Source organism: Nasonia vitripennis, chromosome 2, assembly GCF_009193385.2.
Source record: "Nasonia vitripennis strain AsymCx chromosome 2, Nvit_psr_1.1, whole genome shotgun sequence".
Classification (NCBI taxonomy): Eukaryota; Metazoa; Arthropoda; class Insecta; order Hymenoptera; family Pteromalidae; genus Nasonia; species Nasonia vitripennis.
Genome location: NC_045758.1, coordinates 29,841,905 through 29,857,944, shown reverse-complemented (window position 1 = coordinate 29,857,944; position 16,040 = coordinate 29,841,905). Strand labels below are relative to the sequence as shown.

Genomic DNA, 16,040 nt, shown 5'->3' with positions numbered 1-16,040 from the left:
ACTGATGTGTACTGATAAGCATTTCAACCTCCCACTACCGGCTCTGATACAACGTATAATAACGTAATCTACGCGCTACGCACACTGGACAACAGGGCGTTAGCGAGCTCGAAACAAATCGTATATCTTACTTGAAAAAGCAATATCATCGACTGGCCAAACGTCTTGAAGTTATAAACGTCGTCAAGACCGCTCTTGTCCTTCACGTGCATGAAGAAGGACATGCCGAATATCGCAAAGATGAACATGACCAAGAAGAGCAGCAGGCAAATGTTGAAGAGCGCCGGCAATGACATGGCCAGCGCGAACAGGAGTGTTCTTATACCCTTGGCACCTTTCACCAGACGCAGCACACGGCCGACTTTCGCCACACGCACTACCCTCAGCAGTGTCGGCGACACGAAGTACTTTTCGATTATGTCGCTCAGCACCAGACCTACATTGACGCCAAAGAGAGAAAAAAAAGAGCTTGCTAGTTAATCCTTTCTCCGAAGCTTAATTTCGGTTTTTTTTCAAGCGATCGCGCCGGTCGATCTTGGATGCAGCCCCGTTTCTTTTTTCACTAATGGGACGAACTTTCAACCTCTTACGTGCGCGTTTGGCCGGAAAAAGGATGTCTGCAACTTTCAAGAGATCTTACCGTTTTGCCACATTATTAATCAATTAGTCGATCAATTATTATCGCCATGCTTAGAGTAATTTTGAAAAATATGAGAAAGATATGTGTGGAAAAATTTTGACTGATACGCATTCCAATAATATGCTGTGTTTTCGTAACATCCCTTTTACGTATAAACCATTTGATAAAAAATATACATTTTAGAAAACATTCCGAATAAGAGTATTGAAACATGCATTCGAAATTGGTGCATCGATCAAGAAGTGAAAGACGGTTTATATAAGAGGTTCAAAGTTGTGGATGGTATACGTGCTTTTGTGGGTGACGTAGCGAAGCGAAATAATTTATTCTCTATTTTTTGCAAGACAGTTATTTTATTTTTTATTATTTCGCTTTACGAGCTTTTAGCTACGGGAGGACTTTAAAAATTTGTTTTTCTATAATCATGCATTATGTATATGTCTGTCGATGCACTGTAATCTATATGTTATAGAGTGCATATCAGGGTATATCAGTAAAAACGCGATTATTGGGTTTATTGTTTTGTTGTATATGGGTATCTGTGTTTGAGTTTAACGCCGTACAGTCAAGTTATAGTGTTGTTTTTTTTTTAATTTTGTATGAAAAATGTAAATTCCAATTTTAATCTTGTGGTGTAATTTTAAATGTATATAATTTATGAGTAACTAAAATAACGTGCAATAAGTTGAGCTACTTTGTTCCAATCAACACAACCCTAAGTGGCGTATGATGAGTTAGTGGTTTTTGTTAATCTATGCTAGTATACAATTATAAAAAAGAAGTTGACATTCTTTATAGATTGTATAGAATACTATAGAGAAGCTGTGTACAAAAAATTGAAAAATAGTTGATCATTACGAATTAACTTCTTGGTATCAAAACTACTTGTATACTATCAAATCTAATTGTAATAAAAATGGTTATATGAAAATTGGAAAAATGTACTAGTAAAATTTTGAATACTTCTACTCTTAGTGGAGATGGATGAAGTAACTTACGGACTTACTCAATTTCCTACCTATTATTCATTCTGGATTGTCTAATTTCTCATACAGCCAGTTCGTACGTGTGCCGGACGCGAGAACCAAATAAACATCGATTGGATTACGCTACATACAAAACTAAAGTTGTACTCAAAAGTAATGTAACCCAACGAACTCAAATTTCTTGATTACGAAAATGACGGAAAATCATAGTGACAGAAGATGATGTTAAAAAATGTTCGAGTGTTGAATCCCGACAAAAGTAATATCAAAACAAAGTTGTCGATCGGAAGATGCTTATTTTCGATACAAAAATTGATAAAAATCAATTAGGTTTTTTTTTGCAAACATCTCTGACTTTTTGTGTGAATGAAACCGTGTAATTGAAACAAGCAAAATCCAAACAAGAAAAATATTAATCCCTTAACTAATCTTAAAATACAAACATGTCTTCATTCTTTTCAGATAAGATCAGAGATTCAGAGCTTTTTTAATTGACTTATTATACATCTCGAAATTTATATCACAACAACTACTATGCACAACTCATTTTTTTTTCACAATCTCAAAAGCTTTAAGATCAAAAGGCAGCTAACGTTTCATTCACATCGGTCCCGAGTGTCGACAGTTAAAGGATTAAGCTCATTTAGAACTCAAATATCAGTAATTGAACTCTAAGTGACAAAAGTAAAGGGGTCAAGGTTCTCGTGACAGCAGCACACGGACGATTCCCGTCGTTATAATACGGGTTTTTCTGACTGACAGAGATGAAAGACTATACATGAGACTGCATCGGAGTTAGTTTCTCAGTCCTCTCAACTAACGGTTACAGGGTTTATTTTTCAACAAGGGGTCTAACGAACGGGGGGACGGGGGGCAACATCAACTTTAACTCTGAACATCAATGTAAGGCTACGTAACGTAATGCTATCGTGCAGTTGCTGAAACTCCAGTGAAGCCTACACGCCTGTTTGCTCTCATATTCATATAACGGTTGATAATATAGAATGATGATACGAAAAAACGATGCCCAAAAAAGGAAAATCAAAAACCAAACTCTAACGTGCATCGATCAATATATAATGTGCGAAATACGAGTATTCAGAGTCGAGATATTGTGTGTATCGGTATATATTGTATAAGTGAGATAGATACAAAAGTAGAAAAGTTCGATAATAAAAATTTGGCGAGAAGCAAACAGTTGTTTCGATTTGTCATTGTCAACCGGCTTATTCACTGGAGTTGTTTGCAACTGGAGTAATCATTACGTTACATTACCTAATATTGATAATATAACGACAACAAAATCAAAGAGGTTCCAGGGCTCCTTGAAGTAATGGTAGCGCAGCGCGAAGATCTTCATGAGACACTCGCTGGTGAATATCACAATGAATATCATATTCAGGTAGTCGAGGACGTTGCTGAAAGTAGCGCTCTGCTGGTAATGGTCGAGCGTCATCGTGAGCATGTTCAGCCCGATGAACAACATTATAATCATATCGAACTTCTTGTCCGTCACTACCTCGAACACGATCGCCTGAGGCCTCCACTGAAAAAACCACAAAACATCAGTTAGTTTCTGCATTGAGAAATATTTCATTAAAGTTAGATTCATTACGGTCTAAATACTTCTTCTGACTAAACTAGTAGGGTTATTATGTCGTACTTAACGAAACTATTGTTGTATGACCTTACCTATTAGATTCATATGAAAATTTGTGAGAATAGGAAACTATCGTGTTCTGGAAAAACTCTGCGGAGTCGAGTCGTCGTTGTGCATTCTGAAATCGAATTATTGATTCTATGCCGTCAAAATTCGTTTTCAAAAATATGTGCGACAAGACTCCCGGCAATTTTTTCCAGACATTCTATAGGAAAAATATTATACAGATGAATGCCCATTACTTATGTAGCTTTCAAAAGATGCATTCAGTATCAGAGATGAAAAAAGAATATCAAAAAGCTCTAACAAAATAGGTAAAATAATATTAACTGATCTCATTTAAACATGGTTGCAGTGAGAAAATTATCTATAAGGATGATGAAACAGTGCATTATTTTTAAAAAATCATAAAGTAAATAAGATCGAATCATCATGCTGGAATCAAATAATGTTTACGATAGTAAATCAGGAATCGAATTAATTTGTACAAGATGAACAGATTTTATCGAAGTAAGATTATAAATCATTTTTCAAATTAAAAAAATCGAATCATATCAACAAATCAATCGTCAAGACAAAATCGCATGCGATGCAGTATAGAATAATGTAATAGAGATGATCAAGTAGGGTTTCACCTGTTTCCCAAAAGAAAATATAAACATATCACCTATCGATTAGGCGTTTTGTAATACAATATCTTTTTTCAATACTTAATTTTTGTGCTAATATTTTGTTACTATATTGTAACAAACGGACACTAAAATAATTTTCTTAATACATATAACCTCTCGTTTCGACAATAGTTATGCAAGTACGAGTTTGTGGTCCAAAATTCTGGTGCATTTTGCTTATGTCATAAATTCTTAACGTCATTTATTGCTCAGCCTCAAAGGATTATCCGTTGATATAACTTTTCGAGCCCTTCCTGCTTTCTCCTCAAAATATACGTTTATTTAAAGTACAGAGAATAAAAGAGATAAATTATTTTTCCACATTATCTAAAATCTACGAAAAATATCTACTCTAAAATGTAAAAATCTAGAGCTCACTATGCGTTATCTCAAAAAGTCGTGTGGCTGTATTATTAAAGAGATATTTGTGTTGTATTTTCCTCTCGCTTGTACTGATGAAAACACAATTCCTTATATTACGCATAAAATTAGTAACTTTAGACGTATCTATATCAATCAATTTAATGGTTTGTAATACTTTAACCTTTCAAGTGTGGAAGTGCCCGAAAAAGTATTCACACGTTGGTTTATCTTAGTGATAGTAACGCACGGATTCTTCCTTATTTTCAATTTCATTCAATTGCATTTTATTACATTTTACTAGCAAAAAATGTGTGATATAGTAAAATGCAATAATTAACCAGTTCTTGTATCATTACCATAGTGCAATCCCTTTTAAAAGGCGGTTACTAGCACCAAGAATAAAGATGACTGTCTGACCTTCAAAGTACCACAGACTGTCTACCTTAAAAATCTGACTTGGATTGAAGATCGGACGGTCTTCTCGTAAGACACTTCTACCGTTGAAGAGTTAAATACAAATTTTATGCGTTTAGCCTATTAAAAGCCATGTCTTATACTTAACACATATTAATCTCAGAAGATAAATTACTGTCAAAGCGCAATCAACTAGCACAGTGAAATCCAAATAAATATTGAAGTTTTTATTCACTTATTTTAACAGTAATGCGCCTTAGTAAGACTTTATGAACTGATTCAGTCGTGGCTCTTGATAGGTAAATACGAAAAAAAGTGTGTTCAGTACAAAATTCATCAACGGGGTTGATTGCCCTAGTGCTCTATTGATTTTTGGATCACCATTTAGATACTTATTGTTAGACATTGAAGACATTAACAGAAACAATAATTAATACAGAAGAAAAGAAAGTATAGATTAAGAGATAGATCAGAAAGACTTGGTAAACCAAAAACAATTAGTTGAAATCATTGGTATAGAGTAAAGTGTGTGTAACTCAGCGGCTACAAAAGAAAAATAAGTGAAAACGGGTCGTTTCGAAAAGATAATGGAAAACTTTACCCTTGGCCGCGGAATGGCCTTCAGTGGCTTTTTGCTGCCCATCTTTTTCATGGCGTTGTAGTACTTTTTCTGGTCCTCAGTCATGAACATCTCGAGGGAGCCGCCGGCTTTTTTCTTCTGCTCGTTGAAGTTGTCAATGATAACTCCGATAAACAGATTGAGAGTAAAAAACGATCCGAAGATGATGAAAAATACAAAATATAGGTACATGTAAATGTTCGTTTCGCGAATCGGCTGCTTATTTATCTGAAAAAAATAATTACCACATTTTTTACCGCTTAACCCACCTGTAGATAATTAATTTTATCACATCGTCACCGTAGACAGTAGAAAATACATTCTTTCACTAGAATAAATTTCTATTCATTTCATCCAGGTATGAATTTTGTAAAAAGAAAAAGCAATGTATTTTTTACTCTCCACAACGTTATGCACCAGTGATTTTCATCAAAAGAGTTGTTTCGTTAGTACAGAGAAATGTATATACGTACTTCTCTCGAGTCAATGGCATCGTTCATGATTTGAATCCAGCCTTTGAAAGTGGCCACTTGAAATAGACACAAGTAAGCTTTGCCCACGTGATCGAAATTCATCGGCGAATTTTCCCACGTGTAATTTTCAGCAATGCAAGCGTTGCGATCGGGTATAATTTCGTAGCTTAGCGTAGTTTTATTCGCGTCGACGCACTGCAAACATTATTTCATAATTAATTATGTACAATAACGGATGATTATACATTGTGATTTTTTAAAAATTATCGTCAATTTACCTTGAAATATTTTCCGGCGAACAATTGGACACCCATAATCGCGAAAATCAGCCAGAATATGAGGCACACTAGCAGCACATTGAAGATGGATGGAATAGCTTGGACCAGCGCGTTGACGACGACCTGCAGGTGAAAATTGACAAGATTAGACACTGAATGCATCTGCCACTCAAATCCCGACTATGTCTATTTGCTTTGACTGTGTCAATTGTCAGTTTAAGTACAATGGAAAAATATTTATAGGTATTATACTACTTTATTTTGAACTATTTGCTACTATTTATTTGAGAGTTAACTCCAATTTTCTAACATATTTAAATAAAACTTTAACAACAAATAAAATTAACCATGTGTTTTGCAATATGTCATAAATTATTTTTCACATTTATCATCTACCACATTTTTTACATCACCAACGACTTTGCTACACGCCAAACACTCTCTAATTAGCATGTGTTCTTATTGTGCTTCACGTGGCATTTTTAAAAAAGAGAATAGCACTTATATTGCGTGTACTTTGCCAACTAAATAATATAACTATTGTGTTTTAAATATGTAATCAGGAACACCAAGTACTTATGCATTATAATATAAAATAAGCCTTGTTAGTCCTAGTTACATAGTGAATCTATACATATCAAGTGCATCACGACAATTAGATAGCGACAACGAAAAAGACACGAACAGATTACATGCTCATGTTCAAACATTGATTTTACTATTTAAAACATTAAAAAGCTTGAAGATGTAAATTATGGCTTGATTTCAAAACTTTGAAGCAAGTGCAGTGCAGATCATTCTGGAAAAATCGTTTGCTTGTGAGTCCAACGGTATAGTATCCAGTATATTTAGGATCTATGTTACGGTAAGCAATCGATGCTTCCTGTTTCAAAGAATCAAGCATTGATACCAGCTATAGACATAATAAGCACGTAGTCACGAAATTATGAAAAATAGTTCAGAATGTAGGCACATTAAAAAAAGGAAAAATAATAAATTACTGAAGAAATTGAACCAGCAAACAAAGATATGTACAAAAATAATTTGAAAAAAAATGAGAAACTTAAGAGATGAGCGAAAGTATGTGTCAGGGTATCATGGGAATGACTGAAGTTCTTCAAACCCAATGTCTCAGCGACCTTGTTTCAAAGCATTATCTAAACAAAACGATTAAATAATGTTTTTTTTTTCTAAAAAAAAAAATAAAAAAAATATTTGAATAAAAATTGGTGTCTTATAATAATACATAATAATCGCACAAGTGATCGGAGTGTTGATCTGTTGCTTTCTACGATGTTTACCAGATCTAAATTGAGTCAGTTGAAGATATGTATAAATGTTGATATCTACTTGCTGCTCAGAAGCTGTGCATCATCCATCAGCCGCTCGAATGCATAGGATAGTACAAGTTTCGGTTTCACGTGCAGATTTTTGGTTCATGATGGTTGGATTTTCTGCTTTTAAATGGAACATTATTTGCCGCTTGCTAGTGAGGGATTCATTTGTGACGATTTTTTACGAGTCAGGACTGGTTTCAAGTATAAGTGATCAGTTATATCATCGGTGAAATACGAATATTTATTTTGTAAATATTTCTAACTGTTAAGAAAATCTGATAAAGTGCGAATTTTCTTTCAAAAGAAAGTGAACTCTTTTGAAAAGCATGAAACTTTATCAAACTTTATTTTTATTTATAACTGATCGAAGGGGTGGGATTAGCGTGATCGAAAACTTTGTTCTATAAAGGCATGTTGTAGGCAACTACGGTAAATTGTGGCGTCATCTCCTACTTAAGAACGCTAAAGATAAATTTTACTGCGAAAATCTAAATGCAATGTGGCGTTTGGTGAATTCGACTATTCTATGCGATTTGATATAAAAACTACAATGAAAAATATATTAATGTATAATTATAACATAGAAACAGCAATGTGTGTATTCTCTGGTGAAAAGTTGTTCTATACTTAATTTCCTAAAAAGTCTTATATTTTAACTTTCACCAGAGTTTCAGATAATTGTGTTGGCTTTTGTAAATAAGCTACAAAAAGAAATTGTTTTAACTGTGTACATGTCATATTTCATCAGACGCGTGTGATTTAGTACGAATTCAAGGGGATGTGACGATTATCAAGTACAACTTTGATATTAAAAATCTTTTAAATTTCAAATCTAAATTCAAGAACTTAGTATTCTTGTGATGTTTTATATTTTAAAATTTTTTTCCTCACATTTTTATCAATTAATATGTTACGATATACTTTACAATGTAGTTTGTAAAAATTTTACTTCGCATCCCCTGAGCAAAAAGTGGCATCGAGTTATGTTTTTTTGTATACACGGAAAAAATTTTATTTTTTCTTAGTAGTTAATTACTTTAATTTTATCATCAACTCTGATTTTTATATTACATTTGCTTTTAAAATATCTACTAAATGGTTACGTTTCAAAATATTTTTTAGTATCAAAGTTTCTTCAAAAAATTTAACTACAATCAATGGTTGTTCAATCAAATTCAAGGGATAATGAATTTAGGTGTCACCTATTTCATTTCTTCCGTGCAAATGTGTGCGTGTGTAACTACTGTTTGGTTATACCTGCATTACCATTATCGTTTAAATTTAAGAAAGTCATATAAGAAATATATAATTCTAATTGAAAAAAGGAATAATAATAAACGAAGAGTCGGTAGTATGTGTCCATTGAAAGGTCGGCTGAGACGTAGGGCTACATACCCGCATTCCCTGCATTCTAGACATCGCCCTGAGTGGCCTTAGGGCCCTTAGGGTCCGCATTGTTTTGAAGGCTTGGATTCCGCCCGCGCCACAGAGCGACGCTACGAAGTTAATGAGAGATACCTGCGAGCGACAAAATTGAAGAGCGGATCATAGAAAACGAGGAAGAGACAGAGTTTTTTTTAATTTCTTTTTTTTTAATATTTTCTGTTTTCTTGTTGTAGCCTATTGTCATATGCTAACTGCTTCCTACGTCGTATTGGTATAATAACGGCGACATTATTTTTGATTCTTTTCGGGATAATTATATTTGCTTTTTGTTTATTCGTATCGCTAAACAAGGGGTTTCCTCCACTATATATCTGGGCTAGTAAAAGAGAGAAATAAAAGTAGAAATAGATAGACGGAGTCGAGGTAGAAGGTTCGTATTAAATGTACATAACGCTGTGGACTCGAAGTCGCCGACAGGTCTGGATAGCACAGCAATCACAGTTGAAAAGTTTTGTTTGTGTGTCGATGCAGTGATCGTCCTTCGATATATAACGTCGATATAACCAGCAAAATTCTTAAAATTGACGATTGAAGTTTTAACGAATCGCAAGCTTCATGTTTACCAGAGTAAATATCGCACGCAATTCCGCGACTTTTTTTAAAAAAGGTCGTTTTATCACTTCCCGAGCAACTGTATCATCGTTATTTTTTTTAATCTAAAATCAAGCGATTTGTTTGCTGACTCGGCGTATAATTATAGGACATTTGGTATGTGTGTTTATGAAAAATGTGTAAATAGCAATAGGTAAAATAATATATAGCAGAAACAACCAGAAGAGACGAGAGAGAAGGAGTACAGGACGTAGATGAGGCACACTGTCTTAAAACTCAACAAAACACTGTTTTATATATATATAAATCAGCTGCTCCTGAAACAGATTAAAAGTTTTGTATAGCCAATTCCGATTCTCAATTGACGGTGAAAAAATGCTTCAGAAAAGTACGTCAACTAATTGCGTTTGCATCATTGATGTTTGAAAATATAATACAGGTACAATTGAAAATCAGAATTTTCAACCTCACACGTCGAAAAACACACTCTTTAGACAACAATAAATATATAGGTATAGACAGGAAACACTATACATTCGGTCCGCAGTTAACTTAGCATATAATAGAAAAACAGATTAAAGAAATATTGTACGTTACATCTAAAGCATACTCTTACTCGTAGCACAGTCATTTTTGTATTATTCATATACCACACATTGTATAGAAGAGACAAATGCGTATGCATATCTATACTATACTTTAGAATATGTATACACATTTTATATGTATACATGTTTACATCGTACTTTCGAGATTCAACTGGTATCTGCTCGTTGCTTCCAAAAGATTCACAATTCAATCTCGAACAAATATATTAAAACCAAATTAGAAAAAAAATATCTTTTGGAAACTGAGAAACGTTGGCACTCAAAAGTACGCGTTTGAAACATGGAGCAATAGCTAGTACAACAGAATCTCTCTCGAGTTATATACACGTAAGTATATATATGTACGAACGAGTGCAGACACAAAAGTATGCTCGAGCACCAGTGTACTCCTGCACATTGGTAAGCACACCACAGTATTTTACAATGAATATTACAGCGTCAGCAATCTTTTGGCGTATTATTTTCAGATAGAAAGCTGAAGCTCCACACTGGCCTTGAATTTGCGCACGCGGCTCGCACAGTCAATTTACATAGTGAATTATATCGGAATACTTATATCAGTTTCATCGGTATATATGTATATAGTAAAAACATCGATATATAGGTGTATGGAAGTAAAATTGGAATTCATCTTATATATTATATATTATCGTTTAGAATTCTTTATGATTTATAATAATAAAAGAAGCAGACCTCTGAAAGCCAACGTGCACGTCACATAGAGAAATCCTTCGGTCTCACGACAAAGTATATAAAGAAAAACAGAAAAAAAACTTCAATCCCACACGCACACGCCTCGTCATACGGATTTCTTTGTAAGTAAAAATGTCAAAAAGAGCTTTGTTATCTCAATCAAAGAAATCGAAGAAAGATGTAATAACAATAATGTTACAAGAGAGATAGAGTGAAAGAGAGAGATAGAGATAACAAAAGTTTACACACAGGACTCGCACACAACCCACAGTAACGTCATACATATGTATACAATATATAGAGATATATATCTTGTCTGATAGTTTTTTTCGTATTTTTTTCTCGTCAACACAGAGATATATATGTGTATATATTCGATATTGCGGACCGTCGTGTGATGACTTACTCTCATACCCTCCCAGCGCGAGACTCCTCTCAGGGGCCTGAGGGCGCGGAGCGTTCGCATTGAGCGGAAGGCCGGGATGTCGGCGACGCCGGCCCAGATGGCAGCCACGTTGACCAGCGATAGCTAAGATTTGTCATTAAAGTGCGTCAACGTCGTTTCTATCATTGGCTCAATTGAGATTTTTAAGCATTCATTACGCTTAATAGATAATACACAGAATTGCCTCAAGAGGATCTTGGCTGATCTCCGTTGTCACAGGATTGTGTTGCTCTGCTCTTCTTTTTCGCGGTTATCGGGGGATTCGTTAACGATGCGCTTCTATTTGGCGCGATCATTCAACATGGAATGAATTTGTTAATGACACCGAAATATTTACGTTCTACAAGTGTTTGAATTCTTTCGTTGAATGATTGCGCCACGAATAATTTACACATAAATACGTTTGAAGTTACCTTCTATACAGGGGATGAAGATATTTGCAATCTCGATATTTTCGTGCTAAAATTTTCGTATCAGATAGAAATATTTCACTAGCGTAAGTTTTTAATGCGATGTATCAATTGTATAAAATATCGAGCTTCTCCATATTATGAATATTAGTAAATATCATTATGTACTCGTAGATTCAAAAGATCTGAACTTACCATGACGATTATAAAATCAAGCCAACACCAAGCGTTCGTAAAATATTTTTTGAAGCCTAACGCCAACCACTTGATTAACATCTCGAAGAAGAATATGACAGTGAAAATTCGATCCATGTAATACAGTACGTCTTGAAGAATTGGCCTTTGCTGGAGATGAACGTCCTCCAACGCCTGAAACCAACGTCAACGATCATCACGTTATATCAAGGGAGTTGAGTAACGCCAACTTAATTCATTTCTATAACTCACAAGAGCCAAACTGCTGGTCAGAATCATGATGATAACGGCAGTCTCGAAGTACTTGTTCTCGATGAGCTGGAAGGTTTTGAGCCTAAGGGTCGCCCAACCCTGCCAGAATGGCGCGTCATCGTCGCCGGCGAGGAACGGGAACCTTTGGTAACAATTGTCAGGACAACAGTCAGACGGACTGTTTTCCCCGTCCAGCTCTTCGTCCTGCTTTATTATTCTGCAGGGAATCTCCTCGACTTCCTCTTCTTCTTCGTCCTCGTCCTCGCCTTCGTCGTCGAGATCTGCAAACACATCTAACATTAGCTCGTTTGACTGTCGATCATAATTTTACCGCATCGAAAAAATAATGAGTTACCATCTTCAAGGTCCTCTTTGCTGGCGTCCTTTTTCTCCTCCCCGTCTAACGAGTCTAAACTGCCTTTGTGACTTTCATCCTTAAACGAGCGATTCTTGTGGCTGCCGTACGATTTATTACTGTGGACACGAAGAAAAACATTACTTTTTCGCAGATTTAGCACTTGAGCAGCATCTAGTTTGAAGAAGTAGCCAACCTTATCGTGTCATCTTCGTTGTGATTCATGTAATCGTGGTCCAATCTGAAGTCTCGATGATGATTTATTGAATTCACGAGAGCTTTCGTGTTGTTCAAGCACAAGCTCGTTCTCATTTTATTTTTTAAGTCTCCTTCAAATGTAAAGACAAATAGCAAACATTTAGTAGTTAACAGACGATTTCTAATTTATAGAAAAGCAATTCTTCCCACGGAACAAAGTATTCATTGTTCTCTTTAACTTGTATAATACGTTTAACATAATAATAGTGTAAATTCGAATTCAATAGCAAGTCTATGAGAAAAAATCAACCTAGTCTAGGTCTAAGACAGCCGACGTAATAAAACAGAATTGTTTTCACAAAAATTTACCTCTGCAAAATCTTTGATTTGCGCTAGCATTTTTTTTGTTCTTTTTTTTTCATCCGCGTACTTACCGTGAATAGTGAACTCCATACCGTCACCAATGGCAACTTCGAACTGATTGTTAAGCTCCTTGACGCTCTTCTTATCCCGATACGCGTCCAACTCACCCTCGGCCAGATCCATATTCATGTCTCGATCTATTCCATCTGTAAAGTCATGTGGACATATGGTTTACGTTAAATACCAACGCCATTCGACTCAACCAGGGTATCAGTACAGTTTCTACAGATCTTTTTTTCCTGCCTCAATCGTGTCACTCTCAAACAAATCTCAGAACTCTCGATTGCGCTTTTATGGATGTCGCCCTTGTCCGAGAGGCTGCGCTTCAGACAAGGACGCGTTCGTTAAGTCTCGTTTTTATTATTATTATTTTTTTTTGCGATTTCAACATTTCCGTATAACCGTACTCGCAATGGAAATTTCTGAAGCGTCAAGCACTTTTGCGAGCGCGCTTCGAAGAAGAGAAAGATAGAAAATAATAATTCTGATGGAGTGCGAGGTCATCTAGTCTAGGCATGCACACAAAGCTGATTAGAAATTTGTTTTTGCCAGTGTTGCAATTAGTACACTGTACCCTACTGAAATAGAAACTATTAGTCTGAGCCTTACATTGTAACAGTTGTCAAGAGACTTTTCGGTAGGGTGCAATCATGATTTTAGTTATAAATTTATGGATTGTTACAGTAAACATAGATTTTATGACAAGAAAGAAATAAGAAAATCACGAGAGTTTAAGATTCTATTTAAAATTCTGCACTCTTGCATGCACTTCATGTTAGTTAAAGAGCTGTCAGGTTCTCTATTATACTGTTGATGTTTTCTCTCTTTTCAAAATAATATTTTTCCATCTTTTAATAAAATAGAGAACTTGTAAGTCTTTTTCTATTATACTATTAATCAATATCTACGAGTGTCAATCAACTATAGATGAACGTAAAAGATCAAATTTTACGATAAAGTCAAATCAAGGTGTAAACAAAATACAAAAACTCTTTTTACTCTGTTATTTACTACGAGAATTACTCATGTATCAAACTACTCGTGTTATGTGTGTTAAAAGATTTTAATATAGCCAGCAAACTGCGTTTGTATTTCTACTTCAAATGCGTATCAAACCACTAAAAATGCCGAAAAAGAAAAAGGTAGACATCATGACCTAGTCACACGAAACAAAATTGAAAATAAATTTGAACAGTATAGTTGTATATAATAATCATGCTTGAAAAACCATGCGAAATCATTATTTTATTAATGTATAAATGCAAATGTATTGTAATGTAAATGCACTTCCAAGTAAGTGAATATGTATATATACTTCCGATTGATCGCTCGATGGCCTAAGCATTCTGGGGGCGACGTAAATGAAACAAGAGCGAATTGTGAGCAACATCGACAGGAGCAACAAAAGTGATAAGAACGTAAAATTTACTTTTCGAACAATTCGTATTATCAAAAAGGTGAAGTTTCGTTATCTATAAAAATATGAACACAATGCTAGAGTATTATTTTTTGTATAATATATCATTAAAAGAAATCAAAACAGAAAACGACGAAATAAAAAAAAGGAATAAGAATAATTTTTTGAAATTTAAAATTTCATTGTACATTAAAAGTTTGATTTTAAATATTTTTAGAGCAAGATATTTTGTTCATATTAGGTAAAAACTGTCCGCAGTTTATTTATTTTATCTTCAGACATCAAGAACGAAAATATAAATACAAAAGTGTATCGCAATAACTTGTGATAACTATAATTTGAGTGAAAATTGGGAACCAAATCATTATTGTATGCTATCTGATTAAGCTCCCAAAACGTACTGGAATTTCGATAAATTGGATGCCAGTGAAATGATAAAGACATCGATATTGAAATGTATCCGATTAGTGCAACTAATAATCAACGTAAAATGATGAAGTATCATGAAAGACCGTATAAACCAAATGTCTTGCTGTACAAATATTCGATGCAGTGATCGATCACCGTTGTGGATAAAAAAAAGAATTGACAAAAATGACAGTGGATCGCAGTGATGCGACAATGATTATTGTCTGTCTGACAAGTCATAACCGAACAATGAAAGATATAAGCTGATTCATCAGTAACTCGTGAACAGTTATATTAAAACTTGATTTCGTTCAGAAACAAAAAGGTATATTATGTATCAAATTGACTTGAACAATAAATCAACGAACTCAAACGAAAGAATAAACCAAAAAGAGAGGAGGATCGAAAAAAATAAGCAGAGACAGTATCACGAACTACACAGCGCACACAGCAAGCGATCTGATTGGATATAAACCTTCTTTCCAACTGTTGGACGGTCCCTCACCTGGCGCCTGATCGGATATCTGGTTGGTGAATTTGGCTCGCAACATCTTAAGTAAATTAAGAATGTTGCGCTTTGTCCACGCGATGAAACGGCTTATCCGATCTATGGCCTCGGTGATCTTGTTGGTATCATTATCCGCGCTCGGGGCTGACAGGTTTGAGCTGCCGAAATTGCTCAAAAGCAAGGCCAAGAAGAGGTTGAGAACCTGGTTTGCATTTAAAGTTTTTTAATGATCAGTCATAAAAAAAGCTTAATAAAAAAAAGGAATTTCCCTATCATATTTCAAGAACAATGGATACTGGATACATACGACCAGGTTACCGATGACGACGGTCGCGAGGAAGAACGGGATGCAGGACACGTCGCCGACGCGCATGCAGTCCCACATGGACTCGATCCACTCTCCGCAGAGTACTCTGAACACAATCATGAAGCTGTGCATGAAGTCGGTGAAGTTCCACCTGGGCAACTCGCCGCCCGGGAACAGGTCCACTTTGTCCGTGTAGTTTTTGCCGAAGAGCTGCATACCCATCACGGCGAAGATGAAGATGATGATGCACAAGACGAAGGTCAGGTTACCGAGGGCACCCACCGTTCTGCCCATGATCGAGATGAGCAGATTCAGCGTCGGCCACGATTTCGCTAATTTGAACACACGAAGCTGTGGGAGGAAAAGAAGAGATCGGTTAGTA

At 35.3% G+C, this 16,040-nt stretch overlaps 1 protein-coding gene across 21 annotated transcripts in view; it reads right to left on the bottom strand.

Annotated features, from left to right (window-relative positions):
- The window catches only part of Para (voltage-gated sodium channel alpha subunit), a 71,943-nt gene that overhangs the window by 7,209 nt on the left and 48,694 nt on the right, over window positions 1–16,040 (bottom strand). For 6 of the 21 annotated variants that reach the window (XM_032596253.1, XM_032596247.1, XM_032596248.1 and 3 more), the window contains 13 exons: window positions 15,659–16,009; window positions 15,319–15,553; window positions 13,030–13,164; window positions 12,594–12,726; window positions 12,398–12,516; window positions 12,043–12,323; window positions 11,791–11,964; window positions 8,837–8,959; window positions 6,105–6,227; window positions 5,827–6,021; window positions 5,336–5,581; window positions 2,902–3,172; window positions 132–436 (listed from right to left, as the gene is read on the bottom strand). In XM_032596253.1, the coding sequence (XP_032452144.1) occupies window positions 132–436; window positions 2,902–3,172; window positions 5,336–5,581; window positions 5,827–6,021; window positions 6,105–6,227; window positions 8,837–8,959; window positions 11,791–11,964; window positions 12,043–12,323; window positions 12,398–12,516; window positions 12,594–12,726; window positions 13,030–13,164; window positions 15,319–15,553; window positions 15,659–16,009 (2,691 nt within the window). Of the gene's footprint in view, window positions 1–131; window positions 437–2,901; window positions 3,173–5,335; window positions 5,582–5,826; window positions 6,022–6,104; window positions 6,228–8,836; window positions 8,960–11,146; window positions 11,270–11,790; window positions 11,965–12,042; window positions 12,336–12,397; window positions 12,517–12,593; window positions 12,727–13,029; window positions 13,165–15,318; window positions 15,554–15,658; window positions 16,010–16,040 lie in introns of all 21 variants that reach the window. The other 15 variants (XM_032596241.1, XM_032596257.1, XM_032596245.1 and 12 more) reach the window with 6 other exon arrangements.